The 23,292-nt window shown below is 43.7% G+C and overlaps 2 protein-coding genes across 2 annotated transcripts in view; one reads left to right on the top strand and one right to left on the bottom strand.

The window, feature by feature from the left end:
* Positions 1 to 3,056: 3,056 nt before the first annotated feature.
* LOC100014847 (beta-arrestin-2-like) lies at positions 3,057 to 4,642 on the bottom strand. Its single transcript, XM_016433085.2, is given in 2 exon segments — positions 3,057 to 3,559; positions 3,561 to 4,642. Coding segments are annotated over 2 exon segments (1,230 nt in total). The 3' UTR covers positions 3,057 to 3,411.
* Positions 4,643 to 6,200: 1,558 nt separating this feature from the next.
* Positions 6,201 to 23,292, top strand: part of LOC130457890 (zinc finger protein 420-like) — a 34,913-nt gene continuing 17,821 nt past the window's right edge. Inside the window, exons 1-4 of the mRNA XM_056820543.1 lie at positions 6,201 to 9,322; positions 12,391 to 12,528; positions 19,420 to 19,546; positions 21,678 to 21,773. Of these exons, the coding sequence (XP_056676521.1) occupies positions 12,421 to 12,528; positions 19,420 to 19,546; positions 21,678 to 21,773 (331 nt within the window). The 5' untranslated portion in view covers positions 6,201 to 9,322; positions 12,391 to 12,420. The remainder of the gene's footprint in view (positions 9,323 to 12,390; positions 12,529 to 19,419; positions 19,547 to 21,677; positions 21,774 to 23,292) is intronic.

The raw sequence follows: 23,292 nt of genomic DNA, 5'->3' as shown, positions 1-23,292 counted from the left end.
AGCTGTAGAGCAGAAAGAACTTCATTAATAATTTCTGCATTAGCTATGGATTTTCCAGCTGAGGTTAAAAATCCTCTCTGGAGCCATAGTATCCCGACTGAGTGACAAATGCCAAAAGTATATCTAGAATCCGTATAAATTGTTGCCTTTTTATCCTTGGCAATTATACAAGCTTGTTTTAGAGCTATGAGTTCTGCTCCTTGAGCACTAATGTTAGAAGGTAGTGAAGCTGACCATTCAGTGGCAAATTCTGAGACTACGGCAGCTCCAGTGTAACGTATGCCATCCCTCATAAAAGAGGAACCATCGGTAAATAAAATCAGATCTGCATTGACTAAGGGAGTGTCCAAGAGATTATCTCGAGGCTTTTCTGCCATGGACACTAATGTTTCACAGTTATGTAATGGTTCTCCTGAAGTAGGTAAATCTGGAAGCAAGGTGGCAGGGTTAAGAGTTGAACAGCATTTCAAGGTAATATTTTCACTATTTAATAAGGTTATTTCATACCTTGTAATTCTCTGATCAGAGAATGCCTGTGTTCTATGTTTTATCAATAATGCTTCTATTTCATGTGGGCACATTATTGTTAATGGACATCCCAATACTAAATCAATGGTTTTTGTTACTAGTAAGGCTGTAGCAGCTACTCCTCTAAGGCATGGTGGTGCTCCTGCTGCTACTGGATCTAGTTGGGCAGAATAATAAGCAATTGGGCACTGAGAAGGTCCCAAAGTCTGAGTTAACACACCAGAGGCTACTCCTCTTCGCTCATGCACATATAAAGTAAATGGCTTGTTGTAATCTGGGATGCCTAGAGCAGGGGCAGACATGATAGCCTTTTTTAGATCTGATAGAGTTGACAAGTGTTCAGGCTCTAATTTGAGGGGTTCAGGAACCGAATCCTTTGTTAATGCTATAAGGGTTTTAGTCATTTCCCCATAGCAAGGAATCCATTGTCTGCAAAACCCTGCTGCTCCTAAAATTGCTCTCAGCTGTTTCTTAGTGGTAGGAGCACTCAATTTTTGAATGTTCTCAATTCGTTTTGGAGAAATATAATGAGCACCCGCAGTCAAGATGAATCCCAAATATTCTACTTTTTGGAGACACCACTGAACTTTATCCTTAGAGATTTTATGTCCTCTTTTGTGCAATTCCAAAAGAAGGTGTTTGCTATCTTCTTGACATGTTTTTGCATCTATTGAAGCCAAGAGTAGATTATCTACATATTTGATTAATTTGCTATTTTTAAATGTTATATTGTCTGTGTCTTGGCTCAAAATTTGCTCAAATAAGCTCGGACTTTCGACATAACCCTGTGGCAGCCGACACCAGGTATATTGTGAGCCCTTCCAGGTGAAAGCAAAAATATGCCTGGAGTTCTCATGTATAGGTATGGAAAAGAAAGCTGAACACAAGTCTACTACTGTAAAGTATGTAGCTGTGCTAGGAATAGATGAAATAATAGTATGTATGTTAGAAACTACGGAGTGTCTCTTTATAACGTGATTATTCACTGCCCTTAGATCCTGTACGAATCTATAGAGGTGCTTGCCATCGGGCCCTCTTTTTGGTTTTTTAATTGGCAGGATGGGCGTGTTGTATTCAGATTTGCAAGGGATTATTATTCCCTGTTCTATTAATGAGTTAATAACTTGTGTAATACCCTCAATTGCCTCCTTTGAGAGGGGATACTGAGGGATAGAAGGAGGTGGGCTAGATTTAGTTTTTATCTGCACAGGAACAGCAGATTTAAGTAAGCCTACATCGGAAGAAGATGTGGCCCAAAGAGACTCTGGTATATCTTTAGGTATTTCAAAAGTGGAAGTCTCTTTTGCCTGCTGGTTTTCCGAGAGAAGTACAGGGAGTAAATTTAAAGATTCCTCTGGTACTTCCAATGATAAAGAACCATCTGGTGAACAAGTTATTGTGGCTCTGAGTTTACATAGAAGGTCTCTCCCCAGCAAATTTAAAGGGGAGTCAGGCATCAAAAGAAAGGAATGTTGTACCTCTAGGGGTCCTACAGACACCATTCTAGGGGCAAGTTTATCAACTCTTTGGGGTATTCCTGATACTCCCATTACACTTTGTGAATCAACAGAATAACAATGTAAATCTGGTACATTCTTCAATACAGACCTGGTAGCTCCAGTGTCTAATAGGCAATCATAATAAGTGTTACCCACCTTTAAGGTAACATGGGGTTCATTAGTATGGGGAGGGCAGTGGATAGGGACAACGGGTAGTAGGACATCAGGGTCCGGGAAATCAAAGGTTGTATCCTCTGATTCCTGTGCCCCAGCCCCCCCTGGAAGCCATCATTGTGTTTGGGAAGTTCCTTTGGGCACCTCTCTGAAAAGTGCCCCCCTGAAGGCACCCCCCTGAGGGGCATTTGTGTCTCGAGTATTTTTTGCACGAGCACCATTTCTCATATATTGTTGAGTATTACCATTTTCTTCATTTGGAGCATTGTCATTATTTTCCCAATTCCTATTTCTATAATTCTAGTTTCTAAAGTTCTTATTTCTATGTTCATTATAGTTATTTCCATAATCATCATTATAATTTCTAGAATTTCTAGAATTCTGGTTTCTATGACCATTATCACCATTATAGTTGTTCTGGTTTCTATGACCATTATCATCATTTCTATAGTTATTAATTCTAAAGCTATTATTAAACTGTGTATTCCTTCCAATTATCTTAAGAAAGGTTCTATATTCCATCATTTTGTTGCCCTTCTTCTCACAGAAGTGGCAAGTTACTGATTTATTTGTGAATTCCCGCAAAGGGGCTATAGTCTCTCCCTTATTTTTCAATTGTCTCTTTAACATTTCAATTTCTTTCTTTAAATCTTCAGTTGATGTATCATCTTCCTCAGGTCTTTTTACACAACCTTTATAAACATAGGTTGCTACTCTCCTTAGTTCATCTAGGTCCATAGAGTCCCAATTAGGACAGCTAGTTTTAAAGTAGTCCTTTACCACTGAACAACAATTCTTTTTTTTTTTCATCCCATAATTTTTTATTAAGCCCCAGGTCAAAGAAAACACATACACTTTCAGCTTAAAAAAATTATTCTTTTTGCTTAGATCCATAGCAACTCCCCTACCTCCCAGGGGGGTTCTGTAGAGGCAGTGACAGGTATATGTGTGTGGGGTGAGGGTTCTCTCTCTTCCCAACAACTCACCATCCCTCAAAAAAAACCCCAAACCCCAAATAATTCAGGTATAAACAGTCTGCTGCTATGGGGGGGGGCAATTTCAGCTTAAAATTAATGCCCAGCTTCAATCAAAAATTGTGTATAGTGCTTTTAAGCCTGGAAGGGACATATGGAACCCCAATTAGAATAGGGAGCTTGGTCCTGCTCTTATCTCCCCCAGCATCTCTTCTCTCCTTTTCCACTCTCCCTCCCTAGCAGAATTGGTCGTCATAGTCTTCATCCTTCATTCCTTTGAGTCGAAGCCTGGCGAAGTCCTCAAACACAATGTCATCATCTGTGCCATAGTTGGTCTCAAATTCGATGAGATTGGTATCTACTGGATCATTTATCTTAGGAGCAGCTGACAGGTTTGGAGTGGGTGGCGTGGTCATGAGGCTTGGGGTGCATTAGGACAAAAGGGAGCTCCATGGAAACATCCCCTCCCCGAGATACAACCAACTTCACTTTGACCCGATAGGACACAAGGATGCCCAGTACCTCTTTGTTGGCGCCTTCCTTCACTATAGTACTGGAGGCCAGATTGGTATCTTCATGTTTGAGCTTCCCATCCAAGGCAAGTCCTCGTTTCTCCCTATTTTCACTGAGCAGTGGGGTTAGATTATACACTTTACAGAATGTGGAACTGGGAGACACCTGGTCATCTTGTTCTATCTGAGCCACTGGACATTTATATTGGGCAGTACTGAAGAGGCAGATATCAGCATATTGTCTCACAGAGACTTTGATCTTCTTGATGGTCTTGGTGGAGTTGTTGGTGACATGGACATTAACATTAAGTGGCTCCCCATGGTAATATAGCTCTTTGTCCAATGAGGCCTCAAGGTGCAAGGATTGGTCAGACATGAGGAAGTGTCGGGCAGTTTCAGCACTAGGTTGGGGACCTGGTATCTCTGGGACAAACTGTACCTTCCTAATTACCAGCCGCACTGAATTCCTCTTGTGCATTTTCTCTTCCAATGCTTTGGCACAGAAGGCTCGAATCTCAAAGTCTACCCCACAGGCCTTCCCTGTGTCCTCAGATCCAGGTTGCAGTGTAACAGAACAGGGCAGGTTCTGTGGAATTGTGAAGGAGAAGGGGTGAGCGTGCTGGCCCAGCTTCCTCAGCAGTCTTTCCTGAAGGCGTGTAGTGGGTCAGGGAGGGTCAGGGATGGGGGGAAAAGCTTGGTATGTGGCTACAAATAGGTCCTTTTGGAATGACAGGCCCAAAACATCCAGGTCTTCACGACCATATCGGAAGGCACAAGTCAATGTCACATATACTTTTCTGTCCTTCAGATAGTCTGGGTCCACTAGCACCACTCCATCCACAGGATCCACTTGATCCAGGTGATCCACAAAGTCCCTCTTGCCCAAGTATACTGTTAGCTTGCAGTTAGGACTTGACTTCTTGAAGACCCTGGTCCCTGCCTTCTCCCCCATCATGCGCGCAGCAGTCCGCCCGGCTAGTGGCTCCTGAACAACAATTCTTAACAAATTGTCTACGTAGTTGTCTAATGTCTCTTTCTCTGGATAAATCAAGGTCCATATATGTATTCCCTACGTCAATAAGTCTGTCCATAAACTGGGAGGGTGTTTCATCAATATGTTGTCGGGTTTTTTCAAATTTTGACCATTTTTCAGGTCTATCAGAGCAAGCTCTCATGGCAGTCAATAATGCTTCTCTGGCCTGGTTTAGTTTTGTGTAATCTAATTCAACATTGGGGTTCCAATGTGGATCTTCAGTTGGCCAATAATGTCCTCTTCTACCTCGTTTTTATTAGCCAGAGAGATGATATTATTTTTTTCTCTCTGTTAATAATTCATCTAATATATTCTCAACATCCAACCAAGTGGGGTCAAAAGTTCTGAATATGTTCTCTAATTTTTTTATAATTATTATTGGTTCATCCTCAAATGATGGCATTTCTTCCTTCAATTTTTTAAATCCTCAGGGCTAAAAGGTGTATGATGTCTTACAGATATTAAGTTTCCAATTTTATTAAAAGTGGGTACTTCCCTTAAAGGAAATAAGCTATCTGAATTATTTGGTACTCCTGTTTCTAGGCATCTTGCTCCATTTTCAATTGGGTAAGTCTGAGATATAGAAGGGTTGGGCACATTAAAAGGAAGGGTTTGTTGTAATCCCATTGTACCAGAAAATTCAGAGGTAGGGTGTGTACTTAAAGTTGATTGTGTTGTGTTGGAAGCCTGGGTGGGGTATGAACTTAGAGTTGATTGATTAGAATTAGAGTTTTCTGAGGCCAAAGGGGCAGGGGGAGCAATTGGTTGGTTTGACTGAGAATTGAGTTCTTTAAGGAAATACAATATTAAAATTACAATAATCAAAAACTCAAGGGAAAGTAGTATGTTGATTAGTTTTTGCCATAAGTTCCATGGGATAAGCCCTTTCAGAGAGACAAGGAATTCTGTATTTATAAGATTGGTCATGTGGCTGCTGAGCCAGTGGCTAAGTAAGTTGCAGACCAATGTTTGTATTAAGAAAAGAACAAAGTATTTACTGAAACTCCAGTTGTTAACTAAGTTCTGAACTGTCTGTGACTCCATATTTCTAAAGTAAAAACGTGGGAAGCAGGACAAGGCCAAAAAGTTTTCCCAGATTTTTCTAGTCTTAATTTAGGCAATTGCTAGCCAGGACCTCAGGGCCCTGTTGCTAAGATCTAAAACAGCTTAATTTAAGGAGAATCAAAAAGGTTTTTTACTCACCTGTTCTTGCAGCTGTAATTTTGAAGTCAAGTTAAAAAAGAAAACAAAACCGACTGATATGCAAGTAATAAAGCAAAAAGATAAAGGAAAGAGATTTCACAGAAATATTTTGAGGGTTTTCTCACCAAATTCGTGGTCAGCCATAAACTGTGAGAATTAAAATGGTTGGAGTAAGGGAAATATATAACAATTATGAATATGAAATATGTTTTCTACAGTGTCTTGTTTTAATTGATATAAGACGGTCGCCAGGGAATATATTCCCAAATTATGAATATGCCCAAGCCAACTGAGTTTTATAGAGAAATTTAATTTATAATACATTGATTAATCAATAGAAAAAGAGAGAAAGTAAGAAAGGAATAAGCATGAAGGGCCTCAAGCCAATAAGGCCTAGACCTCAGTCCTAAGAGAGAAATCAGTTAGTTGGTTTTATCACTCACCCAAGATCTGTCTAGGTAAGGGTTCCAATGACACCAGGACAGCGTCCTTCTTCAAAGAGAGAGTCTCCCCAAATCCTACTCCCAAGACCACCTGAGTCTCCAAGAGAATCTCCTCCCAGAGCCTCCTCCTGAGTTCTCCTTCAAGCCTCTTCCTCCTTTCAGTCAGACCTTGCTATTTTTCAAGGAAACATCTATGTTCCCTCCCCTCAGTTCTCACATCTACCAATCACTGTAGATGTTCAAAAAAGGCAGCCCATTTGTATTCACAGCTGAGTAGATTCAGTCTCTTCAAGTGATCTGAACCCTAGAAAACATTGTTGAGTTGACTTAATTTCATCAAGAGAAAAACTCTGATTAAATCTTTTCCCTTTTAGGTTTAAGGAGTTTACAAGTTGCCCCACCTTTATAGATACTTAGTATCCCATTGTATCAATTCTAAAATCAATCATGACTCAAAGAACTTCCTGTTCTATGCTTAAGTATAGGTCAAAGTCCTTTCCATTGTTTAGCAAAAGGTTTCTGTCCTAAAGTAGTCTTAGGTAGGGAGGAGAAGGATCCTCCCATGCCAAGGAGTTTCATATTCCAATAGAGTTCTTACTATCAGTAGGAAATTTTTTCAAGTATGAAATTTCACATTCATAAATCTAAGAAATTTTAAGGTTTACAGGGTCAGGGATGGGTCTCCCCTCCCATGGAGCCACCAAGGCCCCAGACCCCATCCCGCTCTGCTCCAGTCTCTGAAGGATGGGGGCCGTCCATGCCCTGAGGCCCCCCCCAGGCGACGAAATTGTGACCCCAAAGGGCCTCCCTGCCCCCCACTGCCCTCTGGAGGACAAATTCTGGGGGCCAGGATGGTCTCTGACAAGGCACAGAGGGACAGGGAGGCCAGCATGGAGGCAGGCCCAGGGGGAGACGTTTATGGCTGGAGGAGAGGTAAGTTGGGGGACCCAGCCTGCAAGGGGGGACAGGAACCCCGACTGGGGGCAAGCAGCAGGGCAGGGAATGCCTGGAAGCACCAGGAGGGATGTGGGGGAAAAGCTCTGGGAAGAAGCTGAGTCCAGGGCAGCCAGATGGCCCCAAGGATAGAGCCTGCCTGGAGAGCAGAGGTTCTGGGTGCAAATGTGTCCTGGGACACTTGGGAGCCCTTCTGGGTCTTCTGGAGTCCAGACTCAGCCCTGACTGTGACACAGAAGGGGAGGCTTAAACAAGAAGGGGAACATGGCAGGGGAGAGCTGGGAGAAGGCAGGGCTTGTGCTGGGGAGGGACAAGGAGGAAGAGGGGAGGCCAGGAAGCCCCTGCTGGGGGAGGGCAGGAGCCAGGCTTCTGGGGGCTGAACCTGGGGATGCCTGCAGGAAAGAGCACCTCCTGGGCTCCTGGGGGTAGGCAGGCCTCAGAGGACCCCTCAGAGGGTGCTAGACAACCCCATTCTTCCTCCCCTGAGGGCAGGCCCAGCCACCTCCCTGGAGGCCTCCTCCTCTGGGCGTCCCTCTAGGTCTGCCTCCCAGCTCAGCCTGGACAGGCCCAAAACCAGAAAGCAGAGTCTGTAGTCCAGGGAAGGCCCCAGGTGACCCCCAACCCCCCCTCATCTCAGGGAAGGGCAGGTCATGCCCAGTCCAGGCCTGTGTGTTCTCCCCTCCTGAACCCCAGAGACAGCAGAGTGAATTCAGAGCAGCAGTCCTGGGCTCTGAGGCCAGCAAAAGAATTGTGCAGGGAGAGAAGCCCTTCCAGGGCCTTTAGCCCCTCAGTGCCTGCTAGTACTCAGGGCCTGGAGTCAGGGAGGCCTGAGATCTCCCTCTGTGGGACCCTGGACAAGTCACTTTAGCCTGCTTCTCTCAGTTTCCTCCCCTGTCCAATGGGCTACAGGAGGAGAGGGCCAAGCCTCCCAGCCTCTGCCCAGAAAGCCCCAAAGGGGTAGGGAAGAGGCAGCCAGGTCTGAACAGCCTGAGCCCAGCAGCTCTGCAGACAGACACACAGACACCCCTAGACTGTCCTCTGTCCATCAGAGCTCAGAGCCTGGGCTCAGGGGCTGCTGCTGCCTTCTGTGGCCTCCCAAAGGGCAGGAGGGGGTTCCTGGGCCTCCCCCAGGCCTCTGAAGGGTCTTTGGGCCTTGTGGGCTGGGGGAGGTGCTAATGGAGACCCTCCTCAGCTGGCCCAGAGGCCCAGGAGACCCTGAGGAAGCAGCTCTGTTTCCCCCCATATCCTCTCTGGACCACCTTCCCCAAAGCTCTGGACTCAGATTCTTATTCTCCAGATTCCACAGTGGGGAAACTGAGGCAAAGGCAGGGGAGGGTGTTGGCCAGGCTTCCCAATATTGGGCAGTGTCTGAGACCACGTTTGAGCCCAGATCTTGGGGGTTCCAGGATCAGGAGGGCGGTCCCCAAATCACCTACACCTGGGGAGAGTGTTGGCCTCTCCTTTGGGGAGCCCCATGGGTCTCCCCAAGCAGAAGGAGTAGAAGAATGTTCAGAGATCCCTGGAGGAGGGGAACCTGGGAGGGGGACCTAGGCCTGGGCCTGGACTGTCAGCTGCTGCTCTCTGACTCAGTTTCCTTCTTTGTTAGAATCAGGGATCCAAGAGCCACCCCCACAGGCCCTTGGGGAGCAGAGATCCATCCACTGATCAGAGAATGAATAGACACTTATGAGGCACCTGCTGTGTGCCAGGGTGTAGCCTGAGGCAGCTTCCAGTCTAAAGAAGCAGAAGAGGTGGGCGGGAAGGGGAAATGGGGGTGGGGGGAGAAGGCTGCAGGCCCCTAGGTTGGGGAACAACCCCTCCCCCACCGAGCCTCTACATGCAGCGGCCTAGACAGGAGGACTCCATTTCCCAGAGAGCCGGTTCCCTGACTTCCTATTCTCGGCTCCTCCCCAGCGGGGCAGCGTCCCGGCATGCTGGGAACTCATCTGGCCGGTCTCAGCTCCTGGAAGGTTTCCTGCTGTGCTTCTAGGATCTTTGCTGGGTGAGAGGAGGAGGGGAGGGAGTCAGTGGTGCTGGCGGTGGGGTGGGGGGCCGGGGCTCCCTGCTGTGTCAGCTGAGACTTTCTGCTCCGTAACTCCCGGGGGAGGGGAAGACCCGGGTGCACCCTTCCCGGGTGAGTGAGCCTGGGAGTGTGGCCGAAAGCATGTGCGCATGTGCAAGAAGGGGGCCTGGCAGAGGGGGTGTGCCAGGCTGTAAAAGTGTGTGCTGGGGGGAGGGGAGAGTCTGTGAGTGTGTGTGTCCATGTGTGTCTCACTGGGGGATCCGAGCGCCACCTACCGGGCCGCGGAGAGCATAGATCCATTGATTCGTCAGTCAGTCAGTCATGCTCCCAACTCCCGGGCCTCAACAAAACTCCGCTGGTGCAGTTTCATATTGCTGAGCTGGGGGGAGGGGGGAACCCAGTATTGGTGTGTGTCTTTGTCCGACAGAAAAGGACAAACACCGAAGTGCCTGGCTCAGGCCGGGGCGGCTCTGCCTATACCAGGAGCCATGGCGGGGCTTTGCCCTCCCCCAGAGGAGCGAATGAGTCCGCAGCCCGGATGGGAGAAGCAGGCAACGTGAGCCTGTCACGGGGCAGCGAGGGTGGGGGTTCCTGTGCCCACATGCCATGGAAGGAGCCCGATCTTGGGCACAGAAGAAATGCCAACAGGCTCGCCCCTCCCCCACCTGATGCCCATCTACCTCTCTGCACCCCCCCATCTCCAACAATCCACCAATGCAGTTTGTGAATGGAATGAAGCCAAAGATGGCGGCAGAAAAGGTGGGGAAGCTCCTTCCTGACCTGTCCGAGGCCCTTCCCAAGCCTGAGGCTCCCTGTTCTCCTCTGTTGGGGAGAGTCTCCCCTGAGGCCATCAGAAGGGCCTGGGAGCTCCTCTGAGCCCTCCCCCTGTCCCCACAGGTGTCCAAAGAGGAATTCTCCCCACCTTGGGGCTCCCACTCCCTGAAGGATCACAGTGTGGCCCAAGCAGAGACCCCAGAGCCAGAGGGAATACCTCCCAGGACCCCGAGGCCCCCATCCCAGCTGAGTGCAGCCCACCCCCAGCCCTCATCCTCCCCCAGGCTGGAATTCAGTAAAACTAAGAACTGTGTCTTTGCCAGGCCTCCAGGGGCGCCATCACTGCTTGAGATCAAGGGTTCACCCTGGCTGCCCCCACATCCACTGTGTTCTGGGGGTTTCCAGCCTCAGTAGCCCCTGCCTCAATGAGCAGCCCAGGTTCCAGCCAGACAGGCCCAGGCGCTGCCACTGATTCATCCACCCTGGAGTGACATCTCTAGTTACCAGAATCCCTAGAACTGGAGCTTCTGGATGCTTTCCCTGACTTCAGGCAGCCGTTACAGGAGCTGGTCAGGGAGGACAGAAACCTGCCAGGACGGTGACACCATTTCAGAGCACGAGAGGCTCCCGGAGAATGAGGAAGGTGCCATGGCCAGTTTGGAGGCATCAGTTTACAGTGTAGGACCACAAACGTCAGAGAAGCAAACCTGATGATCAGCTTTACGGGAATGAATTGAACCCAACAAGCTGTCCTCCAGGGCACAGGCAGTGTGGAGGATGTTGGGCTCCCTTCAATGGGCAGCAGCTGCTGTGAGACACCAGCAGCCAGCAGGCTGAGTTGAGCAGGATGCTGTGGCTGTTGGTGGCCCAGAGTAGGCTGCAGAGGTTCAGGGCTCAGCACCCTCCTGCTTCCGTCCTTAGAGGGAGCGACTCCCATCTGCCTGGGAGGGCTTGTGTGAGGGCAAAGATTTCTTCTGAAAATGTCCAGAGTTATTAGAGCAGCATCCTTTACCATGGGCGGGACAGCAAAAGAGAAAACATGAGTTAAATCATTTTCCAGTGGTGAACCTAATTGGAGTGCATATACTGTGTATCAGTTCAAAGAGAGGATTGGTAAGGGTGAGACAGTGAGGGTGAAGTGACTTGCCCAGGGTCACATGGCTCGGAAATGTTTGAGACCAGATTTTAACCCAGGAACTCCCTTCTCTAGAACTGACTCTCCATCCACTGAGCCACTTGGCTGCCCCCTGGGGTTTCTTTAACTGTGTCTTTATGTCACCAAAGGAGAAATTAATATCACATTACACGCTTGACAAAAGTCTCATTTCCTAATAAGGTAGTTTCAGAAGGTTCTGATTGTTCAGGTCACTCAAGGGAGAGTTAGTTGTCAGCGAGATAAAAGCAAGAGAAAACTTCCAAAGAATCAAATGAAAGAGCACAAGTGTTGTTCTTACAGCACAGTAGTATTCTATCACCATCATTTCCACAGTTTATTCAATCATTTCTCAGTCAAGGGATATCCCCTCATTTTCCACTTTGATTCCCCACAAAAAGTGGAGATATGAGTATTTTTGTACGACGATTTTTTAAAATTATCTTTTTGGGATACAGACCTAGTAGGGGTGTTGCTTGATCAAAGGCCATACATTCTTTTAAACCTTTTGGGCATAATTCCAAATCGAATGGCATAATATCTTTGCATGTATAGATAAAAGGAGGAAATTTTTTCCATTTTGAAAATTACTGCATGAGAGTTAAAAAGAAAGAAGTCGTTTTTCTGCTTAGCATACAAAATGTACCAAGAATGACCATATGAAAGTGCATCCAAAATAATGAGAAAAGAATATCTGGAAGGATACCTGAGATCCACAAAATGATAGCAACAATAGATGAGTGACTTTTAGGAAAGATATAAAGAACAGTGGAGAAAGAGTGTCCAATCTGGAGGACAGAGCATGCTCAGGCACAGGGTTTGAGTTGTAGTCAAACTCAGAACATGAGTTGGGAAGTGTGATGAGTATCTTGGACTTGCCTGTGTCACAGGTCTGTTGTGAGGTTTCATTGTTGTTATGTGTGAAAATATTTCTTAAATCATCCATCTTGTAGAGAAGACCAAATGATGTATCCAAAGAATGTTTAAAAACTCTTTTTTGCCTGGAAAATAGAATAAAAACCATTTTACTTTCTGCAATCAGAGGAAAGCACTTATGTAGATCTATGTGTGTGTCTGTCCTCCTTCTCTCTGTGTTTATATCATAATTTGTTTTCCTCAGAGGCAGAGATATAATTTTGAAGTGACAGAGATGTCTACGAAGCTGAGGCTTCTTGTGGAAGGATCTGGCGTCCAAAGGTGCATGAATGAGGTTCCCCATGACTGCATTTTGAGAGAAATCTGTGACTCTGATATGCAGGTAAATAAAAAACTAAAGAGTGGCTCTGAATTTGATGACGCTGCAGAGAAATGCAGCCCATATTCGGTCCTAAGTCAGTATCTGAAATTGAGTTCAGGAAATGTCTGTTGACAGAATAGCATTAAACGAGTTTTCTTCATCTCTCCCTCTGTCTTCAAGAGGCAAGGGGGCAGAAAGATGTCTCAGTCAGAGCATTCTGCTGAGTGGGGGTGAGTTGCAGACTGTCAGTTGATGACTGGAGAGTCAGTGGCTGACAGTGGGTTGTGCAGTTAAGGCTGGCAGTTCAGGGAAAGTTGGCTGCTGGGCATGAGTTGGGCCTTGGGGTTCAGTTGCTGGTAGTGTGGGTTGTTTAGTTGAATTATACAAAGGTGGGCCTGACCTTACTTACAGCAAAGACCATTAAGGAGCAGAGGATTCTGGGAGAGAAGAGGAGACTTGGCAAAGCTCCATGGAGAATTCTGGACTTTTGAATGGAGATCCCAAAGAGGCAGGAAGCATTTCCCTGCTGGGGATCTTGTCAAGAGCCAAATAGAGGTTTCAGCTGAGTCTTCCTGTCAGACCACTGCTACTAAGTAGTTCCTTCAAGGAAACATCTCAGCAGAGTTTCAAGACTCTTCTGACCCGGGAAGGTCATGGACTCCCTGCTCTGGAGCCTGGCCCTCTCCCTTTGCCTTTTGCACCTGTTCGGACTATTCCTTAGCCTGATGGTATTAAAATTAGAAGTGAGGGAGTTAGGTGGGTTTGGGAAGGAGAAACTCAGATTTAGCTTGACAGCTGTCTGCATTACTAATCTTGTAGAACAGATATATATACCAGGAACTACTACTCCCTCTTTCCCACCCCTGTATAAGCATTATAGTCATTGCTTATTAAACCTTTCTTTTTTTATTTTTCAACCCTCACCTTCCTTCTTGGATTCAATACTGTCTATTTGTTCCAAGGTAGAATAGTGGTAAGGGCTAGACAACTGGGGGCGGGGGGGGGGGGTCAAGTGACTTCCCCAAGGTCACACATCTGGGGAGTGTCTGAGGTCATATTTGAACTCAGGACCTCCCTTTTCTAGGCCTAGCTATCCATCCACTGGGCTAAGCAGCTGCCCCCTTATTAAATATTTTTTAATCACAGTCAGATATTTCTCTTGGTTTATCTCCTAACCAAAGGGAAGGTAATTTGCTGAAGCCATAGATCAGCCTCAGTCGAGTGTTAATCCAGACCCTTCCCTGATGAGTCAAGGGACTCGGAGAAGTGTGTCTCCCTGATCTCTCCCTGCCAAGGAATTTGGGGATATCCATCACTACATTTGATAGGGGACATCTCCCTTCAACTTCCCATCACCCTCATGTAATGGGGGATCCCCTATTTCCAGTACAGTGTAATATTTATTGGGAAAGGAAATGGGATTGGAAAAATAGGGGAATAGAGGGAGGTTTGTATGGGGTATGGAGGAGTGGAGGGGAGAGGGTATATTACTTGGTGAGGCAAGGGAGGGAGATGCCCCCTGTTGAGAGGAAGCAGCAGGGGTCCAATAAAGACTGTTTGTCCTGGAATGACTAAACTGAAGTTCAGCTCCCTCTATGACCAGAAAAGATAGTCCACTTACTGACTGCGAATTAAAATAATATAAAGTTTAATAACCAGTTGGGATTGGAGTTTTTTCTCAGCTTCAGACCTGAGGCCAGGCCCCAGAGGCTGGCAGAGGGTTCTCCCACTCCCGTCTACTCTATATCAGTCCAGTTTTGTCTTTTTAAAATCTTAGCAGTAGACAGAAAGCAAACAAGCACAGTTCTAACCTTCAGAAGAGATTGGGTTTGAATATTCAGGCTGAACCAAGAAGAGGTGGCACACCACACCAGACTTGGCTGAACAAGCTCCTCTCTCCTCCAACACCAGGCAGCAAACATCACCCAGCAGGAAGGAAGTCCTAATCACAAGACCCAACTGCCACTCCCAATTGCCCCTTCCCCCACCAACTATTAGTCTAATTTCCTTTCCACAGCAACACCCCTGATAGCACACCTAGCAGGAGTGAGGGAGAATAGGAGTCAATCTATCAAGGCTCCTATCTCACAGCACTCTGCTGCCTTTCACAACAAGCTCCCTTTAGGACATCCTTAACCATAATTATAATAACACTCACAATCCTTACCGAATGTAAACAGCGTGGAAATGCTTTTACTCTCCTTATTCATTTATTTTTTAAGCCCATAACTTCCATCTTGGAGTCAATACTATATATTGGTTCCAAGGCAGAAGAGTGGTGAGGGCTAGGCAATGTTAAGTGACTTGCCCAGGGTCACACAGCTAGGGAGTGTCTGAGGCCAGATTTGAACCCAGGTCCTCCTGTCTCTAGGCCTGCCTTTCAATCCACTGAGCTACTGAGCTACCCCCTGGAAAGGCTTTTAGACAGAGGGACCTTCTTGCTGAACATCAGCCAGTACACACTGGAGAGCGACCTTATAATGTGGAACACAAATAATGTGGAAAGGCTTTCATACACAGCATCTCTCTTGCCAGTGTAAGATTTAGAATTGGTTTGACTAAATATAAAAATTTTAAAAAGTTGTTGTTTATAAAAATAAGTAATTTCTTAAGTCAAAAAAATCTGTTAGTAGCTCTTAATTATTCAATGTAATACAAATATAGAAAATGAAAGAAATATAAGAGGGAAGTAGAAAATAATTCCTACCTTGTTATAATACTGCTGCTAACAGCCTCATGATTTCATTTTAAATATTACAATTTGACTGACTACAAAGTTGGATAAGGACTCTCATTTTCTTCACTTTCTTCACTTTTTACTCTCTCTAAAGCTATCCTTAATTCAGTTTGATAGAAGGTAACTCTGGAGTTCAGAACTCTTCCTCCTCTCTACGGGTCTAGAGCAGTTAGAAATAGACAAAAGGGCACATTAGCCTCATAGCTACAGCCTTTGGTCTGATACTGTAAAGTCCTTTGCAAGTCCCTCCCTTCTATGGATAAACTGTGCTGCTGTTGACTACTGACTACTGCTGATTCGCCAGAAATTGTGTGTGGGTAAGGGAATTCCAATCCTCTTTTCCCTTCATCTGAGAATACTTTGAATAGAGCTCTGATCCATCACCTTACTGCTGCTTGGTGAGCTGGGTTTTAGCAACAATCAGCCTGCCCTCACAAGATGCTACCTGGCGAAAAGGGGTCAATCGAATCTACCTTCCAGCTCTGAACTGTGGATTGGTGAGAAGGAGTTAAGTATTGGGGAAGGTTAGGTTTGACGTATTTCGCTCTTGATTCCCTGACCCAAATACCAGGTATATCCCAAATCTTAGCAGTTCTAGCCCTTTCTAGAAGAGTATCTTGCTCCTGGGAGTCCATTTTTTTCTTTTTTTAAGGCCCTTTCCGAACCCCCTCATATCTCTAGCATTACCCGAGGTGGGGCCTTGGGAAAGTAACAGAAAGATCCCTAAAGCTTCTCCCTTAACCCTGAGAAGCATTTCAGGGCCTTATAGTGAAAAATCCTCGCAGGGAACTCTGCATACAGCCTGTGCTCTCCACTAAGCCTTTTGCCCTCTTAGGCAAGGTCACTGGAATAGGTCCCTGCTAAGCCCTTCCCTAGCAAAGCCTCAGAGTTGTAAAGGATAATTTAGCGATGTGACCTAAACAATGTTAATTATTTGGTCGCCATGGATATCCCAAATATAAAATAAATATAATCAAGACAGCTGGAAATTTATGGCGATCTAATAGATATAGTGAACGAATCAGCCTGAACTCGAAAGGGTTTAGCCAAAATGCCTGAACCTGAATCAGCTCAAAGGCAAACTCAACCTCTAATCCCAGACACTTTCCTGTGTCTCATCTGTACCAACCATAGCATAGCTTGACTTAGAACAGCCTAGGTGTCTGTCCACTTTTTCTGTACATGTTTGTTGAAGGCCATTTCCCCAGATAATTAAATCTTTGAGTATGATGCATGTGTTCCTTATCTTGTTAAACTAAGTAGGGTGGAGAAATATATAGTTCCACAGACTTGATTCTGTTAACCCAAGTATCTCCATTGTTACTAATTAGGAAATAGCTAAATCAGATCTTCTGAGTAGGGAGGAGTAGTTTTAAAATTCAGAGTCCAGGCACCCCTCAGTGCTAGTCCCCAGCCCCCTACCCTGTAGGGCAATGTTGCTCCTCAGGCTGTACCCTTGAATGGAGGGGGAGGGTTGGATGGGGGCTGTTACCTACTAGGAAAAGTGTTTTATTTTACTTTGAGTAAAAAGCCTTTTTTTTGTTTGTTTTATTTTTTTCCCCTCTCAAATCTTCCTCACCACGTGTTGGCCTCAGGTTAAGGCTTTTTTGGAACTCCATTCAAAGGCTAGTATATTAGGGCCTATCTGCACCCACACCATTTTTTCTTCCCAGTCTATAGGACACCCTACCCTCTAGCCCTGTGAGACCCTAACCCCTAGCCAGGATACTCTAGGGTAGCACCTTCTAAAGACAGGAAGTAGAACTGCAGGCAATTTAATAATTTAAATTAAAATTATGATAAAGGTCCTTTTGAAGCCTCATGCACCCTTGTGGGGGGAATCCTCTGAGTCCAGGGGAAGGGCACTGGGAGCTCCTATGAGCCCTGCTCCTCTCTAATTCCCCACAGGTGTCCAAAGAGGAAGTCTCCCTGCCTTGGGGATCCTACTCCCTGAAGGACCACAGTCTAGACCATGCAATTCCCTAGAAGGAATGGCTCCCGGGACCCCAAGGCCCCCTTCCCAGGTGACTCTAGCCCCATCCTGAGCCCTTGCCAAGGTCCCCCAGGTTAGAATCCAGCAGAACTCATACCTGAGTCTTTGCCAGGTTTCCAGGGGCTCCATCAATCTTTGTCCTATGGATGAGCTCCAGAGTCTACCCTGTCTTCCCCCCACATCTACTGTGTTCTGGGGGTTTTCTCTGCCTCCTTAGCCTTTGCCTCAGTGAGCTGGCCCAGTTTCCAGACAGACAGGCCCACCTGCTGTCATTCATTTATCCACCCTGCGCTGTCACTATAATAGGAGCTTTTCAGTGCTTTTACTTACTTAAGGAAGCCATTACAGGAGCTGGTTGGGGGCAGGGGGACAGAAATCTGCCATGACCCTCACAACATTCAGAACACAAGGTTCCCCTCGAATTATGAACCTGCTATGGCTCACAATTTGAAGTATAGGATTAAAAACATCAGATAAGCAAATCTGATGATCAGCTTTACGGGAATGAATTGAATCCTGGCAAGCTCTCTTTTCCAGGGCACAAATAATGCCGATGATATTAGGCTCCCTCTAAAGGGACTGCAGATGCTCTGGGACATCAGCAGCCACTCTGGCTCAGTTGAGCAGGGATGCTGTTGCTGTTGGTGCCCTGGAATAGACTGCAGCTCAGCACCATTCTACTTACATTCTTAGATGGAGTGACTCCCATCTTTCTGGGAGGACATGTGTGGAGAGCAAAGATTTCTTCTGAAAATTTCCAGAATTATTAGAGCAACATCTTTTACAATGGTCAGAATTGTAATGGAGGAGTAGTTGAGGTCTCCTAAGTTCCCCTCCTCATTGGTAATTAATAAATCTGTGATTTCAGGGGAGGAACTGAGTGTTGAGCTATCCAGAGGGGATTGGGGGAGAGAGAGAGACAAAGAGGAGGAAGAGAAAGTGACAGAGACACTGAGAGACAAAAGACCTGGGCTAGAATAGAGAACTACTGTTTTTCTATCTGTTAAGTCATTGACCCATGGTCAGTTCCATTAATCTGCCCTTCTATCTCTAAGCAAGTAACATATCATTTTGATGATTACTGTTTTTATATACAGATTAAAGATCTGGTACTTATAGACTATCATCCTTCACATTTTTTTCATTATTTCTATTGATATTCTTCATCTTTCTTCCAGATAAAATTTAGTATAATTTTTTTCTAATTTTATTAAAAAGTTTTTTGGTATTTTGATTGTTATGAGATGGGTTAGTAATGTTTATTATGTTTGCTCATCCTACCCATTTCTTTTAGATTTGGAGAGTGTCAAATGGCCACATTAAATGACCAGTCAATTAGTTGTTTCTAATGAAGAAATTCTGTCTCTTGAGAATTCTAGGCATTATACTGTTATCTTTCTTTTGAATAATTTAATCGCTAAAATATTTTAAAAAGATGAACACCCTTCTTGTCCTCATCAAACTAACTCTTCTTCCTGTGTAACTAAATATAAAATAACTGACAATTTTCCACCAACAAAATTACCATGAAGCAAAGACAAAAATGTTTTGGGTATGGCACATCATACCCAGTGGTTCCCCAAATTCTGAATTTAGCATAAAACTGAGCTAGAATTAGTCTGATCCCATATAACTCTATGGACTCCTCTTTATGCTTTCAAGTATATAAGAGTAGTTCAGACTTTTAGGAACTTAGGTAGAGAATTCCTTTTTCTTTGTTTTCTCCTCATTGATCATTGGTAACATTTTCCCCCTAGGATACACAGTATATTCTACCTTCTTAGAAATTCTTGTAAGAAATGTTCTTACCAGCTCAATTCTGAATTTTGTGATGAGGAGGAATTTCAGATCACCCTCTCTATCTCTCCTCCATAGAATCTCCCATCTCACTCAGAGAGCACTTCCCATCTCCCTGATTCCTCAGGGAAAATCATTTAATTCTCAGATACTTCTCCAGGTTTTACTCTTCACAACATAATTCTCACTTTAGACATAAAATGATTTTGTGATTATTCTTTTGGGTTCTGAATGACTGGTCTCCAGTGCTTGTTCTGACACTTTTCAAGGTTAGGATTTTCAATAAAAACTTTGTATACTTTAGATTTCTCCAGTAAGTGGATGAGGGTTTTAGTGGACAAATTCTGAAGCTTAAGCCCTAAATCTTGTGATTTTGTTGTCTTAGGGCTCATTATCTTTCAAGGATGTGGCTGTGGACTTCACCCAGGAAGAGTGGTGCCTATTGGACCATTCTCAGAAGGAATTTTATCTAGAGGTCATGCTGGAGAATGTGCAGAATCTACTTTCTGTGGGTAAGGGTCATTTTCACTGTTGACTCTGAATCTGCCATTAAGGGAATGTCTTTATTCCAAGCCAAATGTACACGATTTAATAGCAAAAGAAAAATCTAACCATAGAAAATATCTGAGGAGGCAATGAAAAGCAAAGCACAAGCTGAGCTGGGTATTGGTATATAAAAGCCTCCACATGCAAAACATCAATTAATAATTGTAATTGATCTCAGGTGCTTGAATAGTTCAAAAAGGAATTAAAAAATGAAGTGAGTGTAGTGGAAGAAAAATGGGGCAAATAAATGCAAGTATTGCAAAAGGAAAAGAGCTGAAAAAGGAAAATTGGTTAAGTAGCAAAAGAAGCATAAAAATCTAATGAAGAGGGGTTTTTTGTTGTCTTTTTTTAAAGTTGTGTTGAGTGCCTGGAAAAAAGGGTAAAAAAATCCAATATAGAAAAGAGTTCCTGGAAAAGTAAAATAGACCAAATGAAAAGGAGGATCAAAAGGTCATGAAAGAAAATCCTCCTTTTAAAATTAGAATTGAGCATATAGTAACTAATGACTTCATGAGACCTCAAGAAACAATAAAGGAAAATCAAAAGAATTTAATAAGAGAAGAAAATATGAAATATCTGACTGAAAAAAACACCTGACCTGGAAAATAGATCAATGATAGACAATCTAAGATTTATTAGACTACCCCTCCACTCACAATGGCCTAGATGTCATATTCTATGGAATTATCAAAGAAAACTGCCTCAATATTCTCCAATCATTGGTTAAAAGTGAAATGGAAAGAATCCACAAATCACCTCCAGTAGTCAATCCCCATATCACAATTCCCTAGAATATTATAGCCCAATTTAAGAACTTTAATGCTAAAGAGATAGTATAGCACTAAGCCAATTAGAAACAATTATTATATCATGGAGCCCCAGTGATAATTATATAGTATCTGGGGAGTTCTATATTAAAGAATCAAAATGCTTGGAATATGATATTCTTAAAAGGTATAGAGACTGGGTTTATAACCATGAATTACCCGCCCATGAAGATGGACTATATTCTTTCAAGGACAAAAATCATTTAATAAATAAAGGGGAGATCCAAGCATTACTGATGAAAAGAACAGACTGAAACAGAAGCTTCTCCCAGTATAGTACCAAGGAAAACTCACTGCTAAACTGGACAATAGCGGCCTCCACGCCAAGATGCCAAGACACTAAGATGCTCAGCACGCTGCCAGCCATAGCCACCTCTCCACGGAAAGAGGCCAAGAGAGGAAGTGATGTGAAATATATATGCCGTTTTTATATCATTTCCTGCATACCAATGGTAACTTAAGCTTGACTTAGGACAGCCATGGGGTCTGTCAGTTGTTTCTGATTTGTCATTTCCTAGCACATGTCTATCATAGACCATCCTCCTAAGTACTTAATTATTAAGTATGGGTGTAGACATTCCTGTTCTTGTTAGACTAAGTAGAGTGGAGTAATCCAAAGTTCACAAAACCCATTTGACATATGCAAGTAGTCATTTAGGGAGTAAAGGTAAGGGAACTGTTATTTCCATATCAAGATAGAAATAAAAAAAGAAATTATAAAACTAGTTCACAGTTAATTCTGCTTAGTCTAGCAAGTTTATTCTAATTCCTCCTTCATTCTTCCCTCAAATCTCGTTCTAGATGAGGGGAATGGAAAGAAAGGGAATCCGTATTTTAGAATATCTGTTGTATATCCTCTACTGGATAAAGTTGTTCATAATTATTATTAATTTCACAACACCCCTGTGACTTTGATACTTTTACTGCCCTCAATTTTCAATTGAGGCAAATGAGGGAAACAGAGTTTAAATAACATGCTCAAGGGCACCCATTTACCATCTCTCTGAGCCTGGATTAAATTTGCTTTTCTGACTCCCAAGTTCTGATCTCTTATCCCTTCATTACGAGCTACCATTAATTACTGTGTAATGGTGGTTTCGGAATATACCTATTCTTCTATTATAGGAGGAAAAGATGGAATTTTCTGATGTTTTCCATGATATTCACACTTGTGCAAATATTCTAAGAGTGAATACAATAGAATCCATCCTGTAGACCTTACTTTCATGACCCTTTCCATTAATATAGATCTCTTTGTTCTTGTGCCTAGGTCTTCCAGTTCCTAGAGAATATTTTACCTCTTGCTTTCAGCAAGGGAAAGCACCATTGCTGCTTGAGCAAAAAGGCCCCAGGAGTTGCTGCCCAGGTGAGTGAGGTGAAAGCAGGTGTATAAGGGCTGTTATCCCAAAAGATTTTAATCTGTTGTAGTTAAGGGAGTGTTGGACTTGGTCACTGGTAGACCAATGCTGAATCATGCTATTCATTTTCTGAGAGTTGGATGAGGGACTCAAGTGTAAGGAGATCATAAGACATTATATATTGTAATCATGAAATGAGATTAATGATTTGTATGTGTGCACTAAATGGCATGAGATAAGTTTTCCCTTTCTTAATTTTTATAGCATTTTCCCATGTTTACATGATTCATTTTCTTTCGAGACTCTCTTCCCTCCCTCCTCCTGGAGCCAACAAACAATTCCACTGGATTTTATATAAATGTTATCACTTGATACCTATTTTTATATTTGTCATTTTTGCAAAAGAACAATCTTTAAAAACCAAAATCCCCCTCATGTACTGTGGTGAAAATTTATCAGACCAGTACAAAACTCGGCTAAATAATAGGTTTATTGAGAGGGGGCCAGTTTCACAGTAAACCTAGACTCTAGTCAATATCAGAAACAGAAACCCTGAGTTATAGGAGACAGCCTTTTTTATGCCAATAAATCTGATGACACAGTGACAGAAAATACAATAAAAATTAAAATCGAATGAATGCTAATTCTTTCACATAGACATTTCTTAATGATGCAAGTGCTGATTAAGCTAGAAAGTGTAAAAAAAATTTGCTATGGATGGTAACTTTTATCTATTATTATAACTGACCTTTCTAGGGCCTCTGCACAAAGGGATTGGGGCTAATTGTTTTTCTTCTGACAAGTATTATGAAATAGTAGGAGTCAGCAGTTGAATGTCTCTATGAATATCTTCTTATACAAAAAAGAGTACATCCCCACCCCTATCTCACTATCTCGTTATACAAAAACAGGCATGTGGTGGGCTAAGTGGAAACTTGGGTTATAGTATTAATGTTAAAATGCCTGCAAACAAGATTTGATGCCACGTTAAACTTTATTTTGTAAAGCAAACTATATTGTTTAAATATTAAGACTTATGATTATGTTATTAAAGTAATCATAAAGGATGATACTATTATAATCATAAAAGAGATAGGGGGTTTCACATAGTAAATATATACATAAGTGATGTCAGGTTTTTCTTCTGTGTTTTTACTCCCTCAGTTCTTTCCCTCAATGTGGATAGCGTTCTTTCTCATTAAGTCCCTCAGGATTGTTCTGTATCAATGCATTGCTACTAGTAGCAGAGTCCATTTCATTGTATCATTCCACAAAGTTTCATGTTCTGCTCAATGGTTCTGCTCATTTTCCTCTTTATCAGTTCATGGAGGTTCTTCCGGTTCACATAGAAATCCTCCAGTTCATCAATTCTTACAGTACAAGAGTATTCCATCACTGTCATATATCATTATGTGATCAGTCATTGCTCAATCAAGAAATACCCCCCATTTTTCAATTTCTTGCCACCAAAAAGCGTTGGGTTGTGAGTATTTTTGTACAACCCTTTTTTTACTAACTCTTTGGGAT

Source organism: Monodelphis domestica, chromosome 3, assembly GCF_027887165.1.
Source record: "Monodelphis domestica isolate mMonDom1 chromosome 3, mMonDom1.pri, whole genome shotgun sequence".
Lineage (NCBI taxonomy): Eukaryota > Metazoa > Chordata > Mammalia > Didelphimorphia > Didelphidae > Monodelphis > Monodelphis domestica.
This window is presented reverse-complemented; position numbering and strand designations above follow the sequence as displayed.